Source organism: Pan paniscus, chromosome 10 (assembly GCF_029289425.2).
Source record: "Pan paniscus chromosome 10, NHGRI_mPanPan1-v2.0_pri, whole genome shotgun sequence".
Classification (NCBI taxonomy): domain Eukaryota; kingdom Metazoa; phylum Chordata; class Mammalia; order Primates; family Hominidae; genus Pan; species Pan paniscus.
The window spans coordinates 10,388,827-10,410,147 of NC_073259.2; the positions used below are offsets into that span (position 1 = coordinate 10,388,827).

Genomic DNA, 21,321 nt, shown 5'->3' on the forward strand with positions numbered 1-21,321 from the left:
ATAATGCTGTATGTATAATAATTTGGCAATTTATTAAGATTATAAAATAAATAATAAAGATTTAATAAGATTGATTTAATCTTATTTTTGGCAGTTTTTTTGTCCTTATTTTATAGAAGTGAGAAGAAAATAGAGACATCTACAGCACAAAGCATAGGTGTTAAAACTTAATAGACTTGAGGCAAGATGAAAATCATTAGATTCACCTAAAGTGCTCTATCAGATGTTCAGTGGAATTCAGTCAATTGAATATGTATTGAAGTGCAGAGGAAGGTAACGTATTTAAAGATCATGTGTGAAGTGTTGGAAATATACCATTGATGATTATGTCTAAAAGGCAAACTGTGAAGGAGGGTTTTGTACCATGTTAGCTTGCCGGCATAGAAACTCATACAACACATGATCTTTTGCACACTTTCTGTCAGTCAATTTCCATTTCCAGAAATTTAAATTTTATATCTAAAAATGGGGACTGGTAATATAGAGAGGAGAGAGGGAAGCAGGGCATTCAAAGAAAAAACATGCGATCTCCAAGTTGTAGCATTTTATGGTAGAGATGAGACAGATGAATAAAATGTTATTTAAACCAAAGCAATACATACTGGTTATTGCCATAGTAAAGAATAGTGTTTCATACCAATTTTTCAGCATATATGTATTGAGGTCCTCCTGTCTTCTAGGCACTGGGGATATAGAGATAAATGAAACAAAAGATTTCTTCCTTTTATGGAGCTTACGTGTGTTTGTGTGTGTGTGTGTGTGTGTGTGTGTGCTGATGAGGAGGAGTGGAAGGAGATGTTCATCCATTAAGCCCAAATGTAAAATTGCCACTGCGCATATGTTACTAGGAACTGATACCCACAAAACTGCTATGAAAGTCCAAATTAGGGACATTTAACTCAATGACATTTTAGCTGATATTTGAATAACTAACAGGAGTTAAATAGTCAAAGGAGGTAGAAACCACATTCCAGGGAGAGGGGACAATATATCCAAAGACCCCATGATGAGAGAAACATGGGAAGTATGAGCACGGTGAGCCTGGAGCCAGGTCCACAGGTGAGGAGTTCTATCTTCAGCCTTGGAGCCTCAGGATGAATGCCTTAGGTGAGTTTCAAGTGGTGGGGTGGTGAAATGGTTTAGTAGTTCTCACACTGCTATAAAGAGCTATCTGAGACTTGGTAATTTATGAAGAAAAGAGGTTTAATTGACTCACTGTTCCACAGGCTATACAGGAAACATGACTGGAGAGGCTTCAGGAAACTTACAGTCATGGTGAAAGGGTGAATGAGAAGCAACCATGTCTTCACGTGGCGGCAGGACAGAGAGAGAGCAAAAGGGGAAGTGCTACACACTTTCAAACAATCAGATCTCATGAGAACTCACTATCATGAGAACAGCAAGGGGGAAATCCACCCCCATGATCCAATCACCTCCCACCAGGTTCCGCCCCCAACATTGGGGATTACAATTCAACATGAGATTTGAGTGGGGACATAGCCTAACCATATCAAATGGGGTAATATGATCGGATTTGTGAGTGAAAGTATCAGTCTGGCCACAGTGTAATGGATTGGAGGGACTGGATGGATGCAGGTGGACCAATTATAAAACTTGTGTCCGTGGCCAGGTGAAAGGTGGGACTAGGGCAATGGTGATGGAGATGGAAAGAGGTGAATGGGGTTGAGAGCTTTGGGAAGGTGAAAGCTTTGGTACTTGGGAATCAATTGGAGGTGGTGGGATAGACAGAAAGGGAGGAAGAGGATGACTTCTAGGCATTGATAATACAAAATAGTAGATAATTCAATAGGCACTTCATTTTGGCATTGGAATGAAATATGATTTGGGTGGAGGGCAAAACAGTGATCATGTTTTTAAAAATTCTTTACTTTGTTTTTTTTGAGACGGAGTCTCGCTCTGTCGCCCAGGCTGGAGTGCAGTGGCGTGATCTCGGCTCACTGCAAGCTCCGCCTCCCGGGTTCACGCCATTCTCCTGCCTCAGCCTCCCGAGTAGCTGGGACTACAGGCGCCCGCCACCACGCCCGGCTAATTTTTTGTATTTTTAGTAGAGACAGGGTTTCACCGTGTTAGCCAGGATGGTCTCGATCTCCTGACCTTGTGATCTGTCTGCCTCGGCCTCCCAAAGTGCTGGGACTACAGGCGTGAGCCACTGCTCCTGGCCAAAAATTCTTTACTTTTTATTAAAGTAATATATGCACACAGTTTGAAAAGCAAAACAATAGTTATGTTAGGCCATTCTCACGTTGCTATAAGGAAATACCTGAGAGTGGATAATTTATAAGAAAAGAGGTTTAATTGGCTCACGGTTCTGTGGGTTGTACAGGAAGCATGGAGGCATCTGCTTCTGGGGAGGCTTCAGGGAGCTTTTACTCATGGTAGAAGTCAAAGTGGGAGCAGGCAGTTCACGTGGCGAAACCAGAAGCAAGAGAGCGAGGTGGGCAGTTCCACATACTTTTAAACAACCAGATATCATGAGAACTCACTCGCTATCTCAAGGACAGCACCAAGGACATGGTGCTAAGCCGTTCATGAGAACTCCACCCCCATTACCCAGTCACCTCCCACCAGGACCTACCTCTAATATTGGAGATTACATTTGACATAAAGTTTGGGTGGAGACACAGATCCAAAACCATATCAGTAGTATAAGGCTTCCAAGGAAAACCAGCTTGCCCATGTCTCTCTCTTCCTTACCATGAAGCCAATCCACAGGGGGACCACTTTCAATTATTTTAAGTTCGTTTTCTGGGATTGACCTTTATTTTTTCCCAGTAAATGCAGACGTTGCTATTTCTTGATTTACTTTTTCATTTTCTAAAGCACCTACTATGTGCCAGTCACTCTGTTCTAACCATGGATGCATCACCAAACAAATTATGGATACATGTAGCAAACAGAATTCCCTGTCCTCATGGTGCTTTCCTTCCAGTAGGGAGAATAAGCAAATGTTTAAATAAAATATTACTATAACCATCTCATTTTAATGAGGTGGTGCCCTTTATAGAGATGATTATAAATAATATGGAGAAAAGTAAACAACAGCAGAGGTGATGTAGGGAATGTCAGGGAAGAAGTACAGTGTTAAATGACGGAGTGGGAGAAGGCGGTGACCTTACTGAGAAGATGGCATCTGAGCACAGAGCCTGAAGGATGGGAGGACTGGACCTTGTGGATATTAGGGGAAGGGCATGCTAAGCAATGGGAACAGCATGTGCAAAGGCCCTGAGGTGGGAGGACATGGGGTAACTGAGGAACAGAACAGCAAAGGGGCCTTTACTGCTGGAGGAAGGTGAATGAGGAGGAGAGTAATTTGGGTGGGGTAAGCCAGGGTGACACAGATTGCATAGGGCCTTTGGGCTACCATAAGGACTGTGACTCTGCATGATGGGCATTACCTCTTGCCTTTGTACATGTATGTCGTCTACCACTTTCTCTGCCTCCCCCATAATTTTTTGGTTAAATCAGTGTTCAGTGTATCTGTCATTATCACTATCAAAGACTATTTTCTGCATTGTCAAGCAGTATATTATAATGTTCATTTAATCTCTTGTAAACATTTTGTTAATAATTGCCTCATTTTCTTCACCTGCTTAATTTTCAGTGTTCCTGTTTATAATTCTTTCCAGATTTTCCAACAGAGTTGGAAAAAACCCTCTAAACATGGTTTTCTATGGGATCAGATGCATCAGGCTCTGGACCATTCAGTTCCTTTCCTCCTGGAGCCTTCCATTGTGGAAGCTTCCCTCCCCCACTGTCTTGCCTGCTTTCTCTCTGCCCTGTACAGCTGGTGTCCTGGGAATCCTTTTCCTTCCCTTCTACATTGGGTCTTTGTTTTCCTGGGCTATATGTTGCTTCTTTCTTGGTTTATTTCTTCTCTGGATGGGACAAACTCTTCAGTACGGTAAGAAAGGGTAAATGGAAAGTACAGTTTTGAGCTTTCATGCCTGAAAATGCCTTTATGCAGTTCTCAAACTTTATTAATTACTGGATGGATGTTAAATTCCAGAATGGGTATCATGGTTTCTTAGAATTTTGAAAGCATTGCTTTGCTGTTTCCTAACTTCCACCCTTGCTGCAAGAAGTCAACGCTTTTCTGATTGCTTTGTACATGAACTTCTGTCCCTCTGCAGGTTGTTAAGCTTTTCTCTTTCTGGATGCTCCGCAGTCACGTTACGTGCATTGTTGTGGAGGTGTTGGGCATTAGGCATACGGTTCCTAGAAAAAACAGAGGATGCCTGTTACATTTGAATTTTAGATAAACTAGGAGTAATTTGTGCAACGTTTGGGACATACTTGTACTAAAAGATTTAAATGTAAAATTTAAATGTACCTGGTGTCCTTTTTTGTTTGTTTTTGCTAAATCTGGCAACCTCAGAACTCAGCCTCTTCAGTCCAGAGACTCAGTTTGGGGCCATTTTCATGTGTCGTTTCTTTTCTTTTAAATTAAAATATTAGTCTAAGGGTAAAAAGGTAACACATTTCAATAAGGCTTATAACAACAGTAACAATCCCCTGCCCTAGCCTTCCTCATCCCTATCTTGCATCCTTCAGAAACAATTTCTTGGAACTCTTTAGCTGTTTCTTCTACATTTGTCACTGGATTTCTCAGTACAGGTTGCGGATCCTTTATCTCACATACCTGGACCAGACATGTTTCCAATTTTAGAGTTTTTTTTTTTTTTTTTTTGATTTTGGAATATTTGCATATACATAATGAGTTATCTTGGGGTTGGTACCCAAGTCTAAACCAAAATTCATTTATGTTTCATATACACTTTGTACACATAGCCTGAAGGTAATTTTTAAATAACTCTGTGCATGAAACAAAGTTTGTGTACATCGAACCCCCAGAAAGCAAAGGTGTCACTATTTCATGTTGGCACTCAACAAGTTTCAGACTTTGGAGCATTTTGGATTTTGGATTTTGGGATTAGGTATGCTAGACCTGTAACATACTAACATTGCTTTTTAATTTTTATTTTTTAAGTCTTAGGAAAATTGACTTTCAACTATGGAAGATAAGGATTTAGCTTTCTTACACTGCCCACCGTTACTCTCCACAATATAGACACATACCCATCTCAACCCACTGTAATATAAATGACATATTTATTAGTTCAGTGTTCATCCTGCTTTATTATGATGGTGTCAATAGTATTCCTCCTCGAGCGACATAATGTGCAGTGTTGTATTTGTGTTTCCTTTCTTGTACTACTTTTTGCTTTCTTCTGGAGTTACTGAACATCTTCTTTTTCCTTGTTTAGTTTTCTATATACCTATCACTGATACCCAAATCGAGAGTGGAGTTCAGTAAACTTCCCACCAGAAATGTCAATCTCCTCCTACATGCAAATGCACCAGGCTCTCTCTCACCTTCATCTTGACTTCCGGGGCCACTCTGTCCCGCTGCTCCAGTATGGTCTAGGCCTGTTGCTTCACCACTGTCCTGGAACACCTCTTTTTTTTTTTTTTTTTTTTTTTTATTTGAGACGGAGTCTGACTCTGTCGCCCAGGCTGGAGTGCCATGGTGCTATCTCAGCTCACTGCAAGCTCTGCCTCCCGGGTTCACACCATTCTCCTCCCTCAGCCTCCCAAGTAGCTGAGACTACAGGCGCCCGCCACCACGCCCAGCTAATTTTTTTTTTTTTTTAATTTTTAGTAGAGACGGGGTTTCATCGTGTTAGCCAGGATGGTCTCGATCTCCTAACCTCGTGATCCACCTGCCTTGGCCTCTTAAAGTGCTGGGATTACAGACGTGAGCCACCACGCCCAGCTGGAACACCTCTTTACTATTGTCCAAAGATTTCCCTCTGCCTCTCTGCTGCAAGTAGTTGCTTTGATGAGGATAGCATTTGAGTGTGAAAACCACCCCCATTGTCTTCTAGTTTCTAATGATGCTTTTGGTAAAATCTGATATCTTAATTTCTAAATTTCATGATGCTATACCTTGATGTAGGTCTATCTTTATCCATTTTCTTGAGTGTTCATTGGGCACTCTGGGTCTGGAAATGCAGTTTTCAATTCTTGAACGTTTAAAAAACTATTTCTTTAATAATATTCTTTCATTCTTTTTGCCTGTTCTCTTTTTCTATAACTCTGGATCCCCTGGGCTGGTTCTCAAATTTCCTTATTTTTTCTCTATTCTTTTCCATTTTACTTTCTGGGAGAGTTCCTCAACCCTAGTTTCTAGCTCTTCTGTTGAAGTTTTGATTTTGGCTGTCATATTTTTAATTTCCAAAGAATTATTTCCTTCTTCTTGGGTGGTTCCTTTTTTTAATAGCAACCTGTTCTTCTTTCATGGATAAAATAGTCCATCTTATTTATCTGAGGCTTTTTAATATGTCTGAAGTTTTTTTCTTGCTTCTGGAATTTTCTGTTTTCTCTGAGTTTCTGTCTTTGGTTTTGACCTTTCAGAGGCTTTCCTGAGATGTTTGTAATTTGATGATCTCTGTTCATTTTCATGAGTGAAATACCAAGAAGCTTACCGGAATCTCTGTGTCTTTGGAGCTTGTGGAGTGGTGAGCTTACTGCAGAGTGATGAAGCTGGGATCAGGCTGTCTCACTGGGGGCCTCCAGTGTCTACAGGCCTTTTTTTCTTGGAATCCTTTGGTTTTTCCAGGAAAATATTCTCCAACTGCCTGTTTGATATTACCCTGGGAGCAGAGCAGGGGAAGTGGCCAACTGTCTCGCCATTCAGCATGTGGACTTTCCCCTCACACTTAACTTCTTGCTTTCAGTACAGTTCCTCCAGAGCCTTATACGGTGCCAGCTTTCCTTGAGTCTAGGCCTTTCTGGTCTAGTTTCTCCAGAATAAATTTTACATCTTTTGACAAGGTGGTGGGATGAGTAGGTGCTTGGCTTTGTGAGGTTGCAAAGGAGACCTGAAAAGGCGTGTCCACCTGCAAACAGTTTTTAGCTCTGCCCCTCAACCCTGCTTCTGTTGCACCTGACACCCTCAACTCCTGAGCCTTTATAGGTTCCTGGGGGTAAATCAGGTTGCATCTCATTGGCATCAGCAGGGACTCAGGCTTTAAATCTTGCCCCCTCCCAAGTAAAATGCTATTTCTCCAGGGGCTTTCCATCATCTGCAAATTGGCTTTTAATATTTTCATCCACTCTTCTGATTTATTTGTCTATGTAATTTACCTCCTCTCCCCTCTGTAAAATTTTCCTACACTGTTATTTTTGTAGGGTTTCAGGAGGGAGCAAAAAAAAAAAAAAAAATCCAACTTAAAAAAAAATTTTTTTGAGATGGAGTTTTGCTCTTGTTGCCCAGGCTGGAGTGCAATGGCTCGATCTCGGCTCACCGCAACCTCCGACTTCCGGGTTCGAACGATTCTCCTGCTTCGGCCTGCCGAGTAGCTGGGATTACAGGCATGCACCACCACGCCCGGCTAATTTTGTATTTTTAGTAGAGACGGGGTTTCTCCATGTTGGTCGAGTTGATCCCAACTTTTTAATCAGCCATTTTAAACTCTAGATCAGATGGACTTCCCCAGTAATGTTTTCTTTGGGCTTATATAAAAATTACGGTGCATTCAGTGGCTCACGCCTGTAATCCCAGCACTTTGGGAGGCGGAGGCAGGCGGATCACGAGGTCAGGAGATCGAGATTGAGACCATCCTGGCCAACACGGTGAAACCCCGTCTCTACTAAAAATACAAAAATTAGCCGGGCGTGGTGGCGGGCGCCTGTAATCCCGGCTACTCGGGAGGCTGAGGCAGGAGAATCATTTGAACCCGGGAGTCGGAGGTTGCAGTGAGCCAAGATCGCCATTGCACCCAGCCTGGCGACAGAACGAGACCCCATCTCAAAAAATAAAAATAAAATAAAAATTAATAAAATACAATAAAAAATTACGGTGCATTCCCTAAGAACATGCTGTAGGTGGAGCCATAGAGCAGTCCAGGGAGAAAGCTTATGATGTTTAATTTACATTCATAGCAGGAGAATTGAGTCTAATGACCCGTAGCGTTTGGAACTTGTGTTCAGGCACCTGACACAACTCCACATTTATGAACGCAAAAGTGCCTGTACAGTCTTTTCCTGAATCACATGTGTGTGGGAAGAGCAATGAGCTTTCTGTTCATTTCCCTTTGAAACAACCAAAGAAAACTTTGACCATTTGCTAAGGTGTTACCTTTCACCTGATGGCCACTGGAATTTCACACAGAGATTTTTGCTCTTTTTTTTTTTTTACCACTTTGCAAGAGCTATTGCACCCTGACGAAGCCAGCAGGAAGCCTCTGGGCAATGTCCTTGTGAGTCTGACGCCAGACAGTCAGTGACTGTCACCAGGCAAACTGCTGTCCTGAACACCAGGCTTTACAGTTAAATTTGTGCTTGAGTAAGATTACAAGTTAATCCATGTTATGGACCTTTGGGCTTGCTCCCAAATGATTTAAATTACAAATATGAAGTCTTTTCCTTCTGCAGAAATCTATTGCATGGGCACAATCATGATACCAACTGGAGTTTATGGAAACCTTATTTACCTTTTCCAAAGCAGTTTCACAAACACCTTGTTGTCGTTGCTTCCGTTTCATGTGCAGAAACAGAAATGACAATGATTGCTGGTTTGTTTGGCTACGCTGGCTTGCCCTTGGAGTGCTTTGTGGTAGTCACAGAGACACATGCATTGTGTCAGGGATGACAAGTGATGAGTTTAACTTTGCCCAGGCCACGGCAGAGGCGGATGTTAAACACAGGACTTCGGGCAGCACATCTCACAGGCTTTGCAATAGAGCGTGGGCCAGATGGTAAAGGCAGCAGAGAGATCAGTCATGCAGGGGACAGCCAAAGGGGCTCTTGGAGGTGGGGGTTCAGCCGGGCCTAGAGGGACTGGACTCAGCATTGTGGGAAGGAGACTCGAGAACATTCCGGCATGGTAGGGGCGGGGTAAGGAGGAGCCAGGTGGTGGCAGGAACTCTTTCAGGGAGAGAGGAACACGCCTGACGCTGGTGCAGGCTGAGGGTCCGAGAGGGGACCCCTCGACCATGTGGATGGTGGGAGGTGTCAGGGAGCAGTGAGAGCAGCTGGATAGATCAGATGAGACTGTGCCTTCTGGGGCCTGGAAGTCAGGCACACGGCTTGGACTTGACTCTAGAGGGACTCAGGGGCCATTAAAGGTGGAGTATTAATGACAGCAGTATTAAGGACAACATGGGCAGAAATGGCTTCAGGTTGTACAAGCTCATAGTCACTGATTAGTTGCTGGAGTTCAGTGGGTGGCAGTGGGAGGTACAGTTTGAACAGACCAGAGCACCTAAGGATGGGGACCCGGTAGGAGCTCACTAGGCAAATGCCAGCGGGGTGAGGAAGGACACTGGTGTGTCCAGGTTTCTCAGTTCCATCCCTCATGCGACACAACCTCATATCACTAACTACACATCCTTTTGTTCTGGTTCCTCCCTGGCAGGAAAAATGCGGGCAGGTGGTGCAAGCAAGGACATCTATGCATAGAATTCTGACAGCAGCTGGACCCTCAACTTCTTCAGAAGACGAGACCCCTGCCTGGCACTGCTGGCAGGCATCTGGCCTGACACCGCTCTGGAGGCCTCCCACAAGCAGCAACCAAGCCAGAAAAAGCTGAGACCAGACCCGCTGTCCCTAAAGATGGGGCCCAGAATGTTGGGGTGAAGCTGTAGGAACAGGGTGAAAGCTGGTGGTGTGAGCAAAGAGACCAGCTATGGGGTGGTCAAGGGATTCCGGAAGGTGCATGGTTATGTTGCAGACCCCCCCAGGACAAGGGTGGCTGTGGAAGAATGGCAAATAAACACAAGGCAAAGTCTCAGAGGCTGTGCATTATGCCACGAGAAAACGTCGACGGCCAAGTTAGGCAGACAAGCCAAGCGGTCTCCACAAGAATAGGCAGGGATCCGAAATTCAGAGCACCTGCAGCTTGCTGGGCATCCTCACTACACAGGAGGATGTGATGGCCACACATAGATCACCAGGAAGAGGGCTTGATCACCCTCTGCCATGAGCCGGCCCACAGATAGGGGACATTCTGCAAGAAAGTAAGATGCGTAACCCATGATCTAAGAGTTAACTGCCTCTGATAGACACGCGAATGGGCAAATATCAAGGGCAGAGTTATTTTTTTACATGGACTTCCCAGAGGCCAGATGATGCTGTGTGCGGGGTCTCCCAGGTACAGTAAGGACGTTCTTTCCAGTCACCCGCATTGTTCTTGCAACTGACAGCTGTTCTCTCTTGGCCTGTCCTCAGTGGAAGGGGGTAATGCTACTTCTTAACAATCAAACAAGCCCTTGCACTCTTCTAGGATCTCTGGTGGGGGACATTCCCACTGCTAGTCACTCATTCACGTATCTTTTCCTCTTCCTGACAAAATGAAGGACTAGGATGATTTTCTTGCGTGGAATTTTGTTTCCTAATGAGGTGTTGCTGGGGCTCCAGGTTGCTTTAATGCCCACACCCTCCCAGATTGTCCTGAGTGCTGGGGCTTCATGACGTTGCTGCAGAAGTCTGGACAGCAGGGACCGTAGCCTTCGCCATGTGTCTAGCAGAGCACCTGATACAGAATTGTCACTCATACAATGTGTGGTGAATTAATGAGTGAGGAAATAAATGAAGGAAGTGCTGGATCTGGTTAATACGTACGGTTAAAACACATACAAATAATCAGGAGCCCACACATTATTTACTACAAGTGAAGGTGGCTGTCAAACATCCCTGAAAAACACGCACACACACAAACATATACACACCCCTTTTCTCTGCCAGGCTTCTCTAAATAAACCCAGTAACTCTACTAGATGAACTCTACCCAATTTCCGACTACATAAACCCAACAATTCTGACATCTCCTGTGAGGGTCTGTTTCCCAAACCATGTCTAACATTGATTTGTTCATCACTCAGCAAGCGTTCATTGAGTGCCCACTATGTACTGAGCACTTTTCTAGGTGAATGAAATAAATAAAGCAACAAGAGCCCATGCCCCTATGAAGGCTGGGTTCTGGTTGGGGAGAAAGGCACACAATACAATAAATAATTAAAATATGTTGTATGCTAGGTGAGTATAGGCAACAGAGGAAAATCAAGCAAGGGGGCTAGAGAATACAGCAGGAGTATGTGTGTGTGTGAGTGATCGCGCGCGCGTGTGTGTGATTGCATGCGTGTGCGCGTGTGTGTGTGTGTCACGGGGTGGACAGCAGCTTAAAGCAAGGGAGACAAGGAAAGTATGACTTACAAGGTAATGTTTGCATAAACAGCAGAATGAGGCCAAAGGGAGCCAGGTAGATGTGCGGTGCAGGGGAGGGTTAGAAATTAGAAACGTTCTCGGAGAAGGAGCAAGTGCAAAGGCCCTGAGGTGGGTGTGTGGCTGGCATGTTCCAGGAACAGCAAGGAGGGCATTGTGGCATGCGGGGGGCAGTGAGCCAGCAGGAGAGCAGGAGGTGGGGCCAGGGACAGTTGAGTGGTGGAGAGTGGGGCCCATCAGCCGGGGCCTTGCAGGTCTTTGCTTATACTCTGAGTTGGAGGAGAGGCCATTCCTCCAGGGTTTTGAGCAGAGATGGGATATGACCGGACGTAAATTGTAACAGAATTGCCAGTTAGGAGGCTGTTTGAATAATCCAGCAGGGAGCTGACGATGGTTTGGATTAGGCTGTCGCAGTGGAGGTGGAGACGCGGACAGATCCGGATCATTTTGCAGAGTGTGCCAACGGGAGGAACTGGATGCGGAGTGGGCGTGAGAGAAAGCGGAGGCCAGGAGGACTCCAAGGTGGTGAACTTGAGTGGTGGGTGGAAGAAGGGAAAGGCAGTTGAGCCAGCAACTGGGCCCTGGAGGCTGGACCCCTCTCCCTGGCTGCTGCTTGGGGCTGGTTACCACCCCTCCGAGAAGCTCCCAGAGGCTGGCCTGCGGGGCCACCCTAGCCAGCGAAGCAGGCTCTGATGCCGGCCGACCCTCCTCCATGTTTCAGAGCAGGTCTAGCGGGGCCTGACTCCATGTCCCAGCCTCCACCTTTCTCTCGAGGAAGCCAGTGGGAGGAGACACTGTCATTGCACTCCCTGCCTGTCTTCCTGACCCCGTGTTGGGGTGGGAGGCATCCGAGTGTCTGTGATTCATTCTTAGTTTCTCACCCTTCCTGCCCTTCACACACCCACCCCCCAATTTTATTCACTACCTTCTTCACATTCCCACTTTCCACACTCACACTAGAGCAGGCCAGGTCTGCTTCTTGGCTGGCCATGTGACAGAGCACCCACAAGAAAGTAGCTAGAGAACCCTAAAGTACCCTCGGGCCAGGGAAATGCCACCAAGTCTATGGCGACAGAGCCGTAGAGACAGACTATCTGGAAGGTGCTCCTTCCACCTAGCCACTCCTAGGAAAGTTGGGGATATGACTGGCACTGACTCCAGCTGGCAAGTGACATCTGCTGGAAGCTACTCCAAAATGGGAAGCAGGACACCAAATACTCTGGGGTAGAGGTGGTGGGGAAGGGAAAGCTGGGTATGTGGAGTGCCTCAGCAGAAGGACCTGAAACCATTCTGGAGAAAAGAAGAAAAACCAGTAGGAGGCTGAGAACACCTCCATCATAGCTCCTGAGGAGGGGCCAGGGTGCTCTCTTCCAGAGTGGACAGGTAATGGGGGATGGCCCCCCACCATGATGCGAGCAGGAGGGCTGATGGCCCAGGCTGCCCTCCAGCTGGCCCTGCCCTCTGCGTCTGCTTGTCTTTGGAATGTGTCTCTCCAGGGATGACTCTTGTCTTTATTTTCAGGGTGAGGTAACAGAGAAACAATTTGCCAGGACACTCTTGGGTGCTATAGGCTGATATTTGAAAGATTCTGCTTCCAGAGCTCAGTTGGGCTGGCTGATGACCATGGAGCTTCCTGGGCTGTCGAAGGGGAGACCTCAGGGCTGTTCATTCACTCGAGTACATGGCGGCCACAGCATGGGAGAGTGGAAAAGCTTTGGGCTGAAGCATAGAGAGCTGGGGGGCAGCCGCAGCCCTGCCACCACCTCACTGTGGGATTCACATCAGCACTCCACATCTTCATTCCCTAGTTAGCTCACCTGGGAAATGGGGAAATGGACCAGATCATCTCCAGTGTCTCTTCCCACTTAGTAATTCTGAGATTAGTAACTGTCACGAGAATAACCAAGGGTGAACCGATTTCTAAGTCCATGCTGGAAAATGGAAGCCCTCTCCTCTTGGCTAGGGAGATGCATGTAAATTCCACACCTGTTAAGCATCCATGCTCTGTGGCAGGAAGTTATAATAACCAGGTGACTCTGGCTCTTATTACAGTGATTCTGGGTCCAGGCAAGAGTGGCAGGTTTTTGGGATGACCTGTGACATAGGGTTGCTGGGATGATTAAGTGAGTTGCTGTAAGCACAGTGCTTCCTGTGCCTGCCTGGCGGGAAGCATGCCTGAGTGTTAACCATCATCATTATTATCATCACTATTATGGGATGGGTCACACAGACTTTCTCTTTCTGCTAAGGAAGCCTGGAATTCCTCAGCTTCAGTTTCATGGGGCTCCTAGGCCAAGCCAACAGCCCTGATTGAACCCTGGGCGTGCTTTGGCTTTGTGGGCTGCAGAGAAGGACCTATCTCTCTTAGCTCAATCTCAGAACACAAAGCCAACCTGGTGGCTGGGGCGAAGTGGGAGAGGTGAGGATAAGGTGAATCTGATGGTCATCGCGACAGCAAAGTGCGGTGATGTTCGTGAAAGTGCGTGTGGCTGCCGCGCTCCCTCCAAGTGTAGAAGGCCATGAACAGTTCTCCTGGCTGCCTCTTAGATGAACAATGAACCGTGAACTCATTCAGTCATCTCTGTGGAGTCCTTGTGTGTCAGAACATTTTAGAGATGGGAGGTCAGCGGGTGGACCTGCACACCACACCCCCTAGCAAACGGAGGAAAGCACGCTTCAGGGAAGGGAGGGCGGTTGGTTCACAGCGAGGCGGGGCTGAAAGAGGCTTCCAAGGTAGGGGAGCAGCACTCCAGGAGCTCTGGCTTCAAGCCCACCTGTGGCTGACAGTGAGGCTACAGTCAGAGATGAAGAGTGATTGTCTTTATGGGATGAAGAGTGATTGTCTTTATGGCCAAGGCCTCCACGTGCTGGACATGATGAAACAAACAGACAGACACACACACAGCTTCCTCTAGAAGCTGTGTGTGTGACCTGAGGGCCACACACATGGCCCTCAGGTCATGAGGCATGAGAATCTTTGAGCCGCACACATCAGCCCTGTAGCTTCCAGCAGAGCCCTTCCTGCCTTCCTTGAAGATTCAGAGCCACATTCGCATTCTGACTACTCTCCACTAGAGGGAGACATCACCACTTGTATTTAATATTTCTCCCTAGACGCTCAGTGCCGCCCTGGGGTAAGCCATGCCTGTTGGAAGGGCTCACAGGGAAGGACCAACCCAGCCTGCGGTGTGAATCTACTCAGGGCTGGGAGTCAGCACTGCCTTCCTAAGGGGCTGCCGGATTCTCTTCCCCTTTGACAGAGGTGCGGCCAGCCGTCCAGATGTGGCTGGATGACCAGTTAAGGGGCAATCACCTGCCCTTCTGCCCCACTCCGCCGGAGGTGTTGGGTGCAGAAGTAAAGGTGGCTGCTCGGGGATTCCAAGTAGATGTAGGGGAGCTGAGGCCTCAAAGGCTCCCGATCTCCTGGCCTGTGAAAGCAAGTGGACATCTTAGAGAGTCCTTGCTTATGGGTGCCTGCAACTTCCAGGAAGAGGTCGTAGAGGAAGCAGCAGGAAGTGTTCCTGGAAACTCCACGCAGAGGCTGGACGCCCTGGGAACTTTGGCTGAGTGTGCTCTGTGGAGGGATATTATCTGTAGGGACCAGGATATAACACAGCAAAGGGATCAGGTGTCCTTTGGAAAAATGATTTTCCAAGTCAAATGAAATACCACTTGCCTACAGATTTTCTGGAATCTCACCAGGCTAAGAACCAGGCTGAATTATTTTGAACGCCTACCTGATCACTGGACCCGGAGTGAGGAGGGGAGACATGGAAGGTGACCTTGTATGCAACCCTTTTTCCTCTGGTGTCAGTCTTCCACTCAGGGCCTTGGTTTCCCCCTCTGGCAAGCGGGAAGTTGATTTGGGTGATCTCCAGGTTTCCTCCTGCAATAGACAGTGGTATGTTCAGTTTTTCCTCCTGTGTTGTGGGTCATTAGTCACCAACTTGCTACTTCCCGCAGTCTGAAGCATATTAAAAGTGGCCCCCATCTCCCACATAAGCAAGCATTTTTTTTAAAAAAAAATACTGGTTAAAATAAAATGAGATTGGCCTCTTAGAACCAGTCAACTCATCAAAATGATGCTGAGCCCTTCTGAGCTCAACAATGTTGACAGTAATTGATGCATTTCACAGCACTAGGCTGGAAAAGTGCAAGCACAGGGCTAAGGCTTACATTTCCTGTGTCCACAGTCACTTGCCTGGTGTCTGGTTTCTTTTTTGGTCCTGCTTACCTTGTGCCAGCCGGTGCCAGCTCAGGGGGCTCTGTGAGGTCCCCTCGCCTGCTGGTGACAGAGTCCTCACTGCTTTTAATTTCCAAGTACTGCTTCATCTCTTGGAGATGCTTCAGTGACTCCATTCCAAGGTGGGTTTAGATGACAAAGTGGATGACAATGGGGGGAGTAGGGGAATCTCCTTAGAGACAAACCTGGGAGAAGGCATTTCTCATTCCAGTCAATACATAAATGTTATTGATTGGAATCATATTGGATACATATTGCTTGGAACAAGGAAGAAGTATCTTTCCACTTCCTTTTGTTTAGCTCTTTAATGGGAAAAGTCTCTGTTTTTTTTTTTTCAGTTTCCCTCTTGTCGCCCAGGCTGGAGTGCAATGGCGTGATCTTGGCTCACTGCAACCTCCGCCTCCCGGGTTCAAGCGAATCTCCAGCCTCCTGAGTAGCTGGGATTACAGGCATGTGCCACCACGCCCGGCTAATTTTATATTTTTAGTAGAGATGGGGTTTCTCCATGTTGGTCAGGCTGGTCTGAAACTCTTGACCTCAGGTGATCCGCCTGCCTCGGCCTCCCAAAGTGCTGGGATAACAGGTGTGAGCCACTGTGCCCAGCTGTTTCTGGTTATTAATAGGAACAAAATACCAGGGCATGCTTTGTCTAGGTCAGTCCTCATTCTTCATTGTGGATCAGAATCAGCTGGAGAACTTGTCAAAATGCAGATTCCTGGGCTCTGAACCCCCGAGTTATGGACTCAGTAGGCGTAAGAGGCCTGAGAATTTGCATTTCTATCCAGCTCCCAGGTGATGCTGATGCATAGGTCAAGGACCACACTTTGAGAAGCACCGGCGGGGAACACAGTGTTACCAGGTCTCGGTCTCCAACCAATGCAGTAAACACTATGCGATAACAACCTGGGGGCTTTTGAGCTTACAGGAACAGTCAATGCAATAGAAGCACGCGCTGCTAGGTCTCCAAGGAAACAGGGACAGTCTCTTCTCCCGCTGTTAGTTAATGAGAGTGTGGTTGTAACTAAACTACTGGCTAATTACCACGATCGTGGGAAGTGTCCCAGGTCGGCGCTATGAGCTTCTGCCACTAGGGGGAACCAGGGCTATTCCTCTGCAGGCTCCAGGGTGTGAGAAGAGGAAAAGTACTGAAGAGAGTGAGCAAAGCCTTTCAGAAAATACTGCAACACTGCGTGCCCGAGGCCCCCGCACATCGCTGCAATCTTGATGTGCACAGACACCGTCGAGAACCAAGGCTTGGCAGGGAGGGGGGATGGTTGATTTTCTAAGTTGTTTGGTTTTCCTCCCTTTCCTTAAAGTACATCCACATTAAGCCCTTTATGCCACGGGTGACCTGTAGTATGAGAAGAAACACAGGTCGCTCTCCTGGCTTTGCAGATAGAGTAAGCTCAGGAGAGAGGGAAAGGAGCTGGGCAAAATGCCAGCAAGGGAGGGCTGGGCTGGCGGGACCCAGATGTTCCCTGCCCAGGAGCGTCGTGGAGAGAAGGGGAGGCACGCCTGGGGTTTGGACTGGCCAGCTTGCAGGTGGCTGTCAACCCTGAATGTTGTGGCATAGGTCAGGATGAGGTCCCTTGGGGTGGGGAAGGCAGAGTAATTCCTAAGGGAGAAAAAGACAGGAAAGCAGGTTTTGGGGCTAAGAAGACAAAAATGACTGAGAGGTTATTTTACCTGCCTTGAACTTGCAAACAAGTATGGGTCATGACCTCTTGTGAGCGCTGCCGCATGCCCTGTCAGCTGCTGTCTTCTGGGGACATGCATATTCTGACTGCCACAGAGGGCAGCATAACAGCCACAGTGCCTGCTGAGCAGGAACATGCCGCCTAACCGGTCCGTGGCATCCCTGCCTCTTTCTCCCTCATTAAGCCCCCTTTCCCAGGACCACAGCTTTGGAAACAGCTTAATCTCTAACAAGTGATCCCGTAGGGACTTGCATTTCAGTCCCTAAAAACCACTCTGTTCCCTTTCTTGGCATGACAGTGGCCTTCTAATGGTTTCGGAGATAAGATATGAGCCCAGGTAATGTTGGGACGTGCAGAATCCATGGTGGGCTGCATAGGTATTAATTCGAGGAACAAATTTCCATAACGTGTGTGTTTGTGGGCATGAGGGTGTACACCTCAATGGCAAATTATCATAACAAAACATTAGCTATAAACATTTAGTTTGAGGACTTGGTGTATAGTTCCAAAAAATGATCTCATTAGCTTACTAACATTCACTTGTCCCTGTGACCAACACATGCAACTCACTGTTCAGAGGGAGCCCCCATCACAGCTAAACAGAGGGACCAGGAGTCTTCCTTCTTAAGCTGCAGCCTGACTTTTCTCCAGCTTACTGTGATAGTTTTTTGGCATGAGCAAAATAAGCAGACCCTGTCTCTCATAATTGAAAAGCGTGTGTGTGTGTGTGTGTGTGTGTGTGTGTGTATGTATGCATCCTTTTCATATTCCTTAAAACATTTTTAGCAGGTAAAATCATGTCTCTATGCTATTCTCTCACTGCCAGCCACAGAAAGGATCTTACGCAAAGAAGTCCATGGGGCTCCCCTTCTCCTGCACTCAAGTCCTGGATAGGAGTTCTGACTTTTCTGAGTGACAGTTCCCAAAAGGGTTCCTTTTCACCTTTGTTGAGTGCAGAAGCAGTGGCTCTTCAAGAGAGAGCATCTCCCTCACCCCTTAGTCATTCCGAGCTATTTGGCTCACAGGTACTTTCAGCATCAGATCTGGTCCTGACTCCAGCTTCCACTGAGTACACATCCTTAGGGCCTCTGCAGGGCGGTGCACCCATGCCTGGGAGGCCTCTCCATCCCTGGATCCCTGCGGCCACTCTTCAAGGCTCCTATTGCCAACCCAGGGATCTGCTGCTCCGTGCTGCTGTCTTGAGCACTGCCTGGCTGCTTGGACCAGGCAGGGCCCAATGACCACAAGTCAGGGAATGGAGAGAGGTGTTTGCTGCAGATTGAGATTCTGATCCTTCCTCTGTCCTTGAAGGACCCCCTCCTCCCCTATCTCCCTCGCAGCCTTCTCCAGTGCTGGAGCTGACCCGGAACATCAGAGACAGGAAAGTCACTGCTCCAGTTGAATTTTGCTGCAGTTTCTTTTTTTCTCCCCTAGATGCTGAGAGCTATTTTTAGACAGGGACTTTTTTTTTTTTTTTTTGCAGGGGATCCACAGTCTATTTTTAAAGGACTTACGGAGGCCACATCATTCAGTGTTTCTCGCAGGGACTTCAGAGAGAGTTAGGTGGGACAGGCCAGAGCAGTGGGGGTGCTGGCACCTTCCTGAGGAAGAGAGGGTATCAGGAGAGACCTGGGGAAGGTTGGGAGAAGCGTGGTGCCCAGGCAGGGCAGAGTGGGCTGCTTTCTCATGCTGGAGAGCATACGAGGGACTCACCATGCTCCTCCCTCCAGTCACCCCAGGCTTCGGGGCCAGAGCTGCCTGACTATCTTCCCATCCCAGCGGCCACAATGACATTGCCCTCCAACATGGCAGTGGGTTTAATTGACTGTACTTTCCTTCCTTTTTCCTAAACGTCTGTGTTCAGATGGCTTCTGCATCTCCTCTTTCCATGGCACTGCCTTGTCTCTGCAAACTGAGCTGTGGAAAGTTTTGGATCATGCCTTGGGCCTGAAGCCAGCCCCAAGAGGGCAAAGCTGAAGTCCTGGGTGAAGAGGGGACCTCGTGTGTCACAAGATGGAGACCAGGGTGGATAGGCTCCCGCTGCGACAGGGAGGATACAGCCAGGCGGTGATCTTGTCCTGGGCTCCCCAGGAGGGAAAGAAGAAGGAGGAAAAGGAGGAATCAGAGGAGAGCCATTCAGAGTGACTTGGGCAGAGACAGTAACAGGCTGCGGTGTCCTCGGAGACTCCCCTAGACCCGCTCTTTCTTCCACGTCTGAGTCCAGCCCTTAGTGTATAACTCCAAGGTCTGTGGATTTGGGGTCTGGATTCACAAGACTAGGATGGAGTAGTCAGGGAGAAGGGCCTGGGTGGAAGATTCCAGACAGAGTTGGTGAAAATGCTTCCAAACAGAGCTAAAGAGCTTTCCTCTCAGTGAATAGACAGGGGACTGTCCTCGCAGGAGCCCTGCAGCCACCCCATTGCGTGAGCCTCTCATGCTTCTCCTTGCTGTCTCCTTGCAGGACTTAGGGCCGCAGGGCCAGGGCCTGGAACTGCTCTGAAAATAACTGGGGATTCCTGGTGCTCTCTGAATCCTCCTGCCAATCTTCAGTTGTACCAAGAAGTGAGAAGGAAGGAGGCAGTGAGTGAAGAAGTCTAATTCCAGCTCGTTAGCTGACACCTGCACTGCCCTTCAGAAAAGGGCAGGCTGGGAATGCTGTTGTGTGGCCCCCTTTGGGGTGCCAGGACCCCTGGGTAAGGCTGCGTGCCTTGGGTGGGAGCTGAGACATAGCCCGGGCACCTTCTGCACAGTGGATGGGCCCGGACAGCCTGGCATCCCTGGCTCCGTCAGCAGGCGAGGAAGGGGCGAGAGCGCAGTGTGCTCCTAGAAAGATGCTTATGCTCCCCACATCAAAGCCTCCCACCATCATCTTCCTGAGAGCCTCAGGCAAAGCTGCAGGACCCTCTTTCCCTGTTCACATCAATCTTCGCAACAATCCCGGGATGCCAGGTCTGCCCTCATTCTGAACTCTCCAGAACCCCCTAACTTTATCAATGGTGACTGTATCAGTGAGGCCCTTCCTGACCACTCTTTTTAAAATGGTCACTCCCCTCGCTAGCACCCACCCCCCACACCCTCCTCACCCAAGTTGCGATTTCTCCCACCTGCCATAGATCTCACCCTAGATCTCCCCACCTGTGGTTTATTATCTGTCTCCCGACAGGATCTCCACAAAGACGGGGTTTTGTCTATTTTGTTTATGGCTAAATCCCTCAGTGCCAACAAACATGAAGCACCAAATATATATTTGCTGAATGAATTAAGAAAAAGAGCAAAATGTGCCATGGCATAAGCATCCCTGGGGAAACTTTCTCTCTGACCTTCTCTCACTCCAGCCCAGCAGAGAATTTAGGGAAAAAAGTGACCTCTCACCCCTTCCGCAGCAGATCAGTTCAGGCCCTGGAATAATCAGCAGTTCAGAACCTCAGCATATCAAAGCAGGAAGGGGCCAAAGAGATAATCAGATTTAAGCCCCACATTTTTGTGGAAGAGGGAACTAAAGCCCAGAGAGGTGAAGAAACTTTTCCAGAGTCACACAGCCAATTGGTGACAGCAAGTGAAACCCAAGTTCCCTGCTCCCAGGCTAGAATTCCTTCAATAAGCTCAAGTGGCCACAAACCTCTCTGCTTAGAAATGTGGAATTAGCCAGGTATGGTGGTGTGCACATGCAGTCCCAGCTATTTGGGAGGCTGAGGCAGGAGGATCGCTTGAGCCCAGGAGTTTGAGGCTGCCGTCAGCTATGATCATGCCACTGCACTCCAGCCTGGACAACAGAACAAGACCCTGTCTCAAAAACAAAACAAAACAAAACAAGAACAGAAAACAATCAAACAAAAAGCCCAGAAATGAGGGAAAGCATTACATTCCCTCCCAGGCCAAGGAGGCCAAGGACCTCTTGACAAGCAGGATAGGATTGTCCTCGAACTTGGGGCTAACAAACCCAAAATCCAGAGTGACCAGGCTCTTTGCCAGCTGGAGGGTTCTGGGAGGTGCTGAAAAACGTGCCTTGTAAGATGTCTACTCTCGGCAGGACCCAAACTACACACAGGGAAGAAACCATATCAGCAGGGACAGACACTGCTTCTAGAGGCCATCCAGGGCTGGCCATAACCTCCACCCAGTGGAGTCAATGTATAT

The 21,321-nt window shown here is 47.7% G+C and overlaps 1 protein-coding gene and 1 long non-coding RNA gene across 2 annotated transcripts in view; one reads left to right on the forward strand and one right to left on the reverse strand.

The window, feature by feature from the left end:
- Positions 1-10,628, forward strand: part of GALNT8 (polypeptide N-acetylgalactosaminyltransferase 8) — a 137,622-nt gene extending 126,994 nt beyond the window's left edge. The window contains exon 13 of the mRNA XM_063592961.1: positions 9,440-10,628. Coding sequence (XP_063449031.1) covers positions 9,440-9,483 — 44 coding nt within the window. The 3' untranslated portion in view covers positions 9,484-10,628. The remainder of the gene's footprint in view (positions 1-9,439) is intronic.
- Positions 195-21,321, reverse strand: part of LOC117975354 (uncharacterized) — a 43,553-nt gene continuing 22,426 nt past the window's right edge. Inside the window, exons 2-3 of the long non-coding RNA XR_004665576.3 lie at positions 14,982-15,130; positions 195-4,236 (exon numbers count right to left, since the gene is read on the reverse strand). This is a non-coding gene — a long non-coding RNA (uncharacterized LOC117975354). The remainder of the gene's footprint in view (positions 4,237-14,981; positions 15,131-21,321) is intronic.